Raw genomic sequence first — 9,450 nt, forward strand, 5'->3', positions numbered from 1 at the left:
AACGTGGTCGGCTGGGGGCGCTCCCCGCCCTCTCCTGGCATCGTTCTGGCCCCGCGGACGCCTCCAGCCCTCCGGCCCCGCCCCGCGCCCTGGATCTTCGCAGGGCCCCGCCCACGGCCCGCTGCTGCGGAGCCGGCGCAGAGGGGTCTACCTGCAGCCGTGCGCCCCTCGGCCCTCTACGGCCGCGTCACGGGCCAGCAGGTAGGTCTCACCGGGAGATGCCGCACTCCCCACCTCCTAACCAGGTCCCCGGGATCTGGTGGATTCCGCCACCACCCACCCCTGCCTCCCCCACCTCCGACGGCAGAGCGCGATTGTCCCCACTAAAGCCTAGGTGGTTCAGCGATGGCCTCTGGGTCGCGGGTTGGGCTGACCGCCCTCCGACGCCCACACCCTTTGTCCAGCCTGGGGCGGGAGCAGGAATTCCGGGCATTCCTGTTAGATTCGGCACCAGAGAAAAACAAAGCGCGAGAAGATTCCTGATCGTCACCTGCGGCTCTGCAGGGTCAGGTAATCCCCGCCCGGGCGCCCGCCGGAGTCACCTGGGCAACTGTTTAAAACACCTAGACTAGCGCCCGCCCCCGAGGTTCGGATGTAACCCGCCTGGGTTGGGCCCTGGACGCAAGTGTTTTTCCAAAGCTCCCGGGGGCGGGGAGGGCGCGGGGGGGGGTTGCTTTTCAGATGAGCAGCGGGGCTGAGCCCCTCCAGAAAGGATTGAGCTCCAGGCTCACCTGGAAGGTGTAAAATTTATTCCGAGATGCAAGTTTTGTATCAGAAATATACGCAAAAATTGCTTTCTACGTCATAACGTGTCTGTATTCGTTTTAATATAGAAGCAAATGTAAAAGATACTTTTCAGAAAAAGGAACTCCTAACTCCTACAGGTATAAAAGTGAACGCGAGGTAAAGATTTATTTTATTCATAAGAGGGCAAGCGGATGCTATAACTGGTTCACAGGAGACGTCAAAAAGCACAAATTTATATGGAGTGAAGGAATTGAATTGCAAACCGAGGCAAAACTGGTTTTTCCATAGGGGGGAGAGAAGTTGATGGAAGCTCTAGCTTCCTGCGATTTTTTAATTATTATATTTACAATGTATTTCTTAAAATTTTTTATTAAAAAAAATCTAAAATTGAAGTATAGTTGATTTACAAAGTTGTGTTAGTTTTAGGTGTACAGCGAAGTGATTTCGTTTTGTGTGTGTGTGTGTCTATATATAGATATATTCTTTCTCAGATTCTTTTCCATTATAGGTTATTACAAGAAATTGAATATACTTCCCTGTGCTGTCCTTGTTGTTTATCTATTTTATATATAGTAGTGTGTATATGTTAATCCCAAACTCCCAATTTATCCCTCCCCCACTTCCTGTGAGTTTAAAAAAAGGTGCAGAATAGCTCCAAGACCATGAACTGGGCTGGAAGCAGACAGATTGGGGGTTGTGCTTTAAACAATGCATAGTGTTTCGCTGAAACAGAAAAGTTTTTCTTCACAATATTTTTAAAAACTACCTGGAAAAAAGACTTCTTACAGTGCTAATACTGCTGGGCTCCCCCAAACCCAAAATACCCAATTTCCAATCCCTCATGGGACATCACATTTTTCTACTTTTGGGGCTTTTGGGCAAAACCCCACAAATACACATGGAAGTTCGTGGGTGAGGGGTTAGGTGCAGAGACCTGAGTTCAAGTAGTGCCCTGTCACACGATACCTGTGGGACCCTACTCTTGGGAGCCTCCATTTCTTCACTTGACCGTTGTATATAACAGGGTTCCAGAAGCTTCCTTCCCTGCTTCTTAGCTTAGGTGGACAAAGTCACCTCAGAACAGGCTTTCTTTGTTAAGGGGAGGTTTCTTTGAGTGGTCTCTTTAGTTATGTAAATGTGGCAAAGAGAGCACCCACTGCCCGGCGGAGAGCAGGCTGGACCTTCTGTGGCCTGACAAAGCTACCTCTTCCCAAGGCCCCTAGGAATGCAGGGCTGGTGGCTGGGGAGGAGGGGAAGTGTCTTGCATTTGAAGCTCAGGGCCCTTGGGGAGGAAAGGGTTTGAGACCCACCTCCCCCCACCCCTACCTGTTCCCCAGGATCTGATTGAGGAGTGACTAAAATTTACTGTCAGGGAAGGCTTGGAAAGTTGCTTCCCAGGGACGAAGGGAACCTGAGTGCGTTTGTGGGGCTCCCCAGGAGACTGTGTAACCGACTGGGAGTCTTGGGACCCAGCACCCCTAGCTTGCTTCTTCTGTTCTTTGGGGAAGGATGGCAGCGCTAGCGAGGGTGATTAAGAGAATCACTCTGTGTCTGAAGCGTGCGCCCTGCTACAGCCTCTGCCAGGAAGATAGCGCCTGAGAGTGCACGGGACTGGGGTGCGGGGGACCGTGTTCCACCGTGTCACCGTGTCGGGGGAGAGGCAGCAGCTGAAGAAGGTGGCTCAGACTGTCCAGGGAGCACACTTTGGACTAAGGATGTCCTTGAGGGTCCAGACGATTTAGGAGTGAGTGAGCTCCAAAAGGGAGAGGTAGGATTTTGTAGGGAGGAAAGATAATTTTCCCTCTACCCTTCTAGGTTGTTGGCGGAGACTCCTCCCTATAATAAAAGACAGATTAACAGGAGAAAAACAAACAGAAGTTTAATAACATGCATACCTCTTATGTGCATGGAGGGTACCCAGGAAAACTCTCCAAAATGGCCCAAGCCACCACCTTAAATACCATTTTCAGCTGAAGACTGAAGAAAGGTATTGTGGGGTGCAGCACCGGGACACCCCGCCCAGCTCCTCCCATCTCCAGCACTGCCCACCCGGGGCAGCTGGCTGCCCCGATGCCCCACGTTTTTGCACTTCTGGGCTGCTGCACGTGTCCCCGGCCTGGACCCTCCTTCCTTCCCCTTGCACCACAGGCAAGCGCCCACTCCTCCTCCAAGATGCAGGTGCTCCCCGCCCTGGGCTGGGGGTCCTGTTATACCAGCCCCTTCAGGTGGGCTCCCCGCCCTTCCTCCCTTCCTTCTGCGGTGCTAACGTGGGCGCCCCACCCCTCTCCCAGCCCTCTCTGCCAGCCCAGCCTGGGCCCCTGAGGTTTGAAATGGGGTCAGGAACAAGGGTCCCCATGGGGCAGAGCCTGAGGAAGTTCCCATGCTGGGAACTTGCTGCTCCCACTGAGATCTCCCTGTGTGCGGCTCGGCTGGAGGAAGAGTGCGCCCAGAGGAAGGGGTGTGCCGCCAGGGCCCCCCGCCCCGCTCCCTCCTCGTCCCTCTCTCTCAGGATCGAGTCTGAACACCCTCCTGCAACCCAGAAGGCCTGAGACCCCCAGCAGCCTTCCCCTCTCACAGCCCTGCTCCACCACCCCCAGCCTCACCCACCGCAGCGCCCCCCCACTGTGGAGGAGCTCCTATCTGCTTCGGCGTGCACCCACCTGTCTCCCCTCCACCTACCCAGCATCCTTCAGGTGGCAGCTGAACACAAAGGCTGCCTCTGGACCCCCACCGGGGCCCTGGGTCCAGTGGCCCTTCCGCCTCCGTCTCCTGGATGCCCCTCCATGGCTCTCGGCCTCGCTGGACTGAGCTCTGGGAAGGCAGAGACCCCAGAGCCCCTCCCTGCTTTCTGCAGCCCTTGGCTTCAGAGGGTGAGGGATAGACAAACAGGGCTAGCGACCTGTACAGTGACAAGGCCCAGCAGGGCCCTGTGCCTGGTTTAACTCTCTGCTGTGCCATCGAGAAATTCTTAACATTCTAAGACGGTGCGTTAGGTTAAGATCTAGCCATTCCTCTCACTCACCTGGAGGAGAGTCCTAGCGTGGGCATTAATAAGTAAGTGACCCTCTCGGGGCATGTGAGCCACTGGGCGCAGGCAGGGAGCTGCTGTCTTGCCCACTACAGCCCCCGTGCCCCTTCTCCTGCGGGTGGCTGCCCTCGCCAGCCTGGAAGTACGCAGTTTAGGCCGAGGTTCCCCGCACAGTCTGCTCACACTGGACCCCACAGAGCCACTGTTTTAGTGCCACTTGTCAACCTTACCAAGGCTCCAGGCTGGCTGAAGGAACGTCAGGAAGCCCACCAGGCCCTGCACGCCCCCGACCCAACCCCACCCGCTGCAGCGCCGGCCTCAGGGCGGCTCTGGCCTGGCGCTCGCTGGGAACACTCTGCGGGCGGCAGGTCTCTCTTGCACCCCGCTCCCACCCAGGGGGCGTCTTTCTTGACTCTGCTTTCATCCTGGCACTCAGCTCCCTCTAAGGTCCTTCAAAGGGTCCTTGTGTACCCACCAGCCAAGAACAAGGAACGAGCTGTGTCTTCAGAAATCTCCAGCAACCTTGGCCCCAGACAGGCCCCCCGACGGAGATGGCGACAGGAACTTGCACACCAGAAAGAAAATCAGTCCCCTTTTATTGAGAAAATAGAGTCGACCCCTCAATCTTTTCCCAGGTGACTCGACCCTGATACGAGGTGGCATCCTTCTGCAGCCACCCCCAAGGACCCCTGAACCTGAGTGGGGCGGCCCACGAGGGCCACGCCATCCCTTCACAGGGGCAAATGCTGGTCTGCTTAGGCCCTGCAGAAGTAGGCGTGCAGGCCGGGCAGGGTTCTGGAGCGGGGCTGGGACGGGCACGGGGGTGCCGGGGCGGGGTTGTGGCTGTGGGTGGAAAAGTGGCCGAGGCAGGTCGTGTCTTGCTGAAACGAGGGAAGCGGAGGGACGAACACCACCTTCTCCCGAGGCCTGGCACCTTCTCCTTCCAAATTCTTCATAAATAAAACTTCACATTAATAAAGGAATGTCCACTTCCAGGGTCGAACCGGCTGGTTTCCGGCTGGAGAGCCAGGCCTCACGGGGCTGCAGGAGGGCCCTCGGCTTGGGCTGGTTGGGCAGCACCTTGACTGCCGGGGCCGGAGCACTGCTCCTTGGCCCTGCGTCAGGGGGTGAGGTGGGGCTGCAGCCCATCCAGAGGTTCTGAGGATCGCTGAGGTAGTCAGAGTGGCCGGTCATGCTTCCAGACAGATGGGAGCCGGATGGAGCATCACAGGACGCAGCTAGGAGTGAAGCCAACTGGGAGTAGACTGGGCAGCCAAAGCCCAGGTAGGTCAGGGGGCGGGGGTGTGCTGAGGGCCTTCTGAGGCTCAGTCTCCAGGAGACCCAGGGGCGTGAGAGGGCCTGTGTGCCTGCACAGGGCTGAGCTTCTCCTGAAAGGGCTGCTTGGGCCCGTGGGGAGACTGAGGCATTTCACAGGAGAAGGAGAATCTTCTCCGTGAAGGTGAGAGGGCAGCCGCAGACCCATCCAGGGGCAGGTCTAGCCCAGGTACCTGAGCACAGGGTTCCTTCAGAGGCCACCGGGGCCTCCCACCGGGTCAGAGGGAGCCAGGCCACAGACCCAGGTTAGGAGGGCTGCCAGGGGCCAGTGGCCTCGCTCCCCAGAGAACCGTCTCCAGTCTGGGCAGTTGCAAACATTCCCGGGCCTCAGCTCCGGCTACCTGCACCCCACCACACCTGGGGACACGTAAGGCCCACCCCTCCGCCTCCCCGCGGGGACCGAAGGCTGTGCCCTGGCCTCGCACTTGCAGCCTCATGCCTTCCGGGGCTCGAGGGCACACGCCCTAGTCTACCCTAGCGGCCCGCCCGGTGTCAGAGCACCTGGAGCTTGCGGGAGCAGGTAAGGTTGCCGTGCACCAGACCCCACATGGCAAGCAGCTCAGCGGGCAGCAGCTTGTGCACGACGAGCATGGAGCGGAAGAAGCAGGGCTCCTTGTTCATGCGGCTGTTGCGGTTCCGCGAGATGCCGAACGTCTTGAAGCCCTCGTGGGCCGTGGGCCGCACGCCCAGCACCTCCAGGCACATGCCCAGGAAGACGTCGTCGATGGGGTAAAGCTCCAGGGTGTCACAAGCATGGTGCAGGCGCCGGGCCAGGCCCCCCGCCATAAGGAAGCCCCCTCCGCCTGCGTACGGCGGGTAGCTGGCCTGGCTGTACAGGGCCCCGGGGATGTAGTATTTGTTATCCTTTCTGCGGATGGGCCGAGCGTGCTGCAGGACGTCACCCACAAATAGGTCTTCCTGGGGCCGCCGGTCAGCCAGAAATTCCAGCAGGTTGGTGGGGTTGACGAAGACGTCATCGTCGCCCTTGAAGATGAAGTGGACGTTGGGGCAGTAGATGTCAAGCCACTTGAGGAAGTGGATCTCCTTGAGGGTCAGGTTGAAGAAGCTGTCAAGAAAGTCCCACTGCAGGATGTCCCCGTAGATGCGGTCCTCGTAGGCCAGCAGCCGCTGGTAGTGGGCCCGCTCCTCCTGTTTGGAGGCTGTACCCAGCAGGAAGAGGGTGTGCACGGCGCCGCGGCCCTGGCCCGCCGACTCCTGCTCGCGGCCCCAGGTCTGGCGGATGGCCTCGCGGCGGTCGTGCTGTGTGATGACGGACTTGACCACCACCAGCAGATAGACGTCGCCGCTGCACTTCTCTGGATGGTTCAGCAGCATGGGGAAGTATCGGCAGTGGCGATAGAACAGAAACTGCTGGAAGTGTGGCTCCAGGCCCTGGAACCAGGGCTGGTGGGTCAAGTTTACATTGGCTGAGCAGTTAGTGGTGGTCACATCCCAGGCCTGGGGCCCCCGTGAAACCATGGGTGTGAGGGTGACCGCATCCTTCGGGTTCTTCCAGAAGCTGTCAGGGTTCACCAGGTGTCCGCTCAGTTTCTGGGCCTTCTGTAACCCGAAGGTGGGTAGCAGGGGCTCCTGCAGAAACTGGCTGGGGGTCAGACTGCGCTGGAATACTGTTACAGCCACGAGCAGGGCCAGCGACAGGCACACACTCTTGTAGATGGTTCTCTTCCTGTGGGGGGGGAAGTAGTGAGGTGGGGAGAGAATGGTACAAAGGAGAGAAGAAAGGATGAGTCAGTCCCCTTGTACAGAGGTGCAGTTCCAGATGGGCAAGTGGACCCTGGACACAGACTCAAGTCCCTGGGCCCCTGAGCGGTCAGAGGAGGGTCCTGCTTCCTCTCTCATCCTGACCTCCCTCCTCCAGGACCAGGGGAGCCACACAGCACAGAGCTTAAGTACAAACACTGTGGAGTCAGGCTGCTAGGATTCAGATTTTGGTCCTGCTACTTACGAGCTGAATGGAGAGGTCCAGTGGGTCTCCCTTAACGTCTCTGAGCCATGATTTCTTCTTTTCCGAAATGAGAATAACATGCAATTGGAGTGCTAGCCGCACTGCTGGGCACACAGTGGGTATGGAGTCAGGGGAATGCTGTGATTCCCCGAGGATGACCTCTGCCCTGCTCCCCACCTCTCCCGCAGGCACCCCCTTTGCTTTGTGCAAGCCTGGTGAACCATCAGAGAGTACACCTGCTCAAAAAGTGTGCGGGACACTGGGGAGCCGGCTCTAACTTGGGACCTGAAGAAGCCTGTCCCTCCCCCGTCCCCCTGCATCCACGTGACCCAACAAAAAAGAACAGCTCTCACGGTCGACAGAGGCCTGAAAATGGGGCGAGCATCTCCTAGCATGCCCACTGCCCCCATACCCCCACTGGGAGAGGTGAAGTCACCCGGCTCTGCTGCCTTGGGAAGGGCGCAGCTGTATCCCCACTCTCCAGGGTCCCTCATAACGAGTTAACCTCACCACACCCCTTTTGGAAGCAGAAATCAGTTTTTTTTTTTTCCAGGAGTGCTTGCAGAGCCAGGGCCAGGGCCCTGAGTCCCCGGACCCTGAGCCCTTGGACCCCAGGACACCCTCTCCTCAGCTCACACTCTGGGGGTGGCCATGCCACCTGCCATGTTCTCTCCTGTGGAGACATAGGAGCTGGGGACTCGAGGAGTGGGGGGCAGGCCAGAAAAGTGTGGCCTCACAGGGCCAGCCCAGCAGGGAGATGGCCCTGAGTGCCAAGAGGGGAGATATAGGAGAGACAGACTGTACAGCGGTGAGACAGGAACCAGGTAGAGCAGCCTGGAGTGGCCTCAGGACCGGCTGATTAAAGGTGGCAGGCACCCGGGGCGAGTGAAGGCTGAGCCCCATGGAGCGGCAATTTTCCATGGGGTCCCAAGATTTCCTGGAGGAAGACTGGATCCTCTCAGGTGCTGGGACAGGGGTGTGACTCAAGACCGTATCTTCCCAGGGGGTGGGAGCGGAGTGCTCCGGGGCCGGCTTTCCTGCCCTGGGGGTTTCGGCGAAGCCCTCCACACCCCAGGTCGGGAGGCCGGACCGGAGGAAGTACAGAGGGGGTCATCCCCCTCCACTCCAGGCTGGTTCCACTTGCACCGCCCCACTTCATTTGTGGGAAAAAAGCCCCCAACGGGAGGAGAGGAGAAGGGGAGAGGTGGGCAGGCGGGAGGCACGAGCTCCCCGGGAGGAAGGAGAGCCACTCAGGGGCTGAGGGTAGAGGACGGGTGTCGCCTAGGACGCAGGAGGCCCTGGGAATGGGGGACGGGACCCAGCTGCCGGCGAGACCTTGCGTCGCTAACTCCCCGGGTGCGGGAGTGGTTGTGCGAGCCTCGGTGCCCGGGCGTAAGGGAGCACAGGGGCCGCCGGGGAGGGCTGAGCGCACGGGCCCCGCGGTCCCCGGTCGCCGACCGGCCGGTGCAGGCGTCGCGCACAGCCGGGCATCTCCGGCCACCGCCGTGCCAGCCCATCTGTGCCCGGGAAAGTGAGGCCAGCCCGGGACACCCAGCGCGGCATGCCTCCCCGCGCCCCCAGCCCGGGTCCCCCGGCCCGACGGCCCCACTCACCACAGCGACATGGCGGCCCGGTCCAGGGCGGCGGCGGAGCGGGGCGCGCGGATCGCAGCTCTGGGCACCGCGGCTCGGGGACGGCGGGCGGGGACCTGGACCGGGATGGGGACCGGGACGGGGGCGGGCGGGGGCGGGCATGGGCGGAGGCCGGGCCGCGCCCCCGCCGAGGCTTTCCTCTTCCCCGCGGCCGGAGGAGGGGCCCGGAGGGTAGGCGGCGGCCCAGGTACCTTAACCCCTTCGGCGCCCCCGGCTCTCCATCCCCGCGGCCGCGCGCCGAGCCCTCAGCCCCGCGCAGAGCGGCAATTACCCATTTCCCGGGGGTGGCGCCTGAGCCCCGGGAGCGCCCGGAGCCGCCCACGATCACTCGGCCCGGGCGTGAGTGGCCGAGTCAGGACTTCGGAGCCCACGAGGGTCACTCACGCCCCCAGGGACGCGGTTTCCCCCGCGGGGCTTCCCTGGGGTCGCCGGCCCCTCTGGACTCTTGCGGACCGGGACCCCACCCACCTCCAACCTCCCCAGGCGCGCGGGGCCCAGCCATTTCCCTCCGGCCCCGTCCGGACTTTTTCTGGGTGGGGGAGGCAGAGGCATACAGGGCTTCCTTTCCCCCCTCTCCCCTTCCCCCTCCCGCCCCCCCCCCCCCCCCCCCGCACCTAGCTACCTAAGGCTGGGTCTACGGAGGAGAGGGACTGGTGCTGGGAGAGCAGAACCCCGAGCAGAGGTCAGGGGGAGGCCGGGTTGCCTGGGTGGGGACCCCGGCC

At 60.6% G+C, this 9,450-nt stretch overlaps 1 protein-coding gene across 1 annotated transcript; it reads right to left on the reverse strand.

The window, feature by feature from the left end:
- Nucleotides 1-4,354: 4,354 nt before the first annotated feature.
- On the reverse strand, nt 4,355-9,196 carry B3GNT7 (UDP-GlcNAc:betaGal beta-1,3-N-acetylglucosaminyltransferase 7). Its single transcript, XM_082631326.1, has 2 exons — nt 8,690-9,196; nt 4,355-6,797 (listed from the first exon to the last, which is right to left on the reverse strand). Exons 1-2 carry the CDS (start codon nt 8,698-8,700, stop codon nt 5,603-5,605), a joined length of 1,206 nt encoding a protein of 401 aa, XP_082487452.1. The 5' UTR covers nt 8,701-9,196; the 3' UTR covers nt 4,355-5,602.
- Nucleotides 9,197-9,450: the final 254 nt, after the last annotated feature.

This window comes from Mesoplodon mirus, assembly GCF_964341445.2.
Source record: "Mesoplodon mirus genome assembly, chromosome: 8".
Taxonomy (NCBI): Eukaryota; Metazoa; Chordata; class Mammalia; order Artiodactyla; family Ziphiidae; genus Mesoplodon; species Mesoplodon mirus.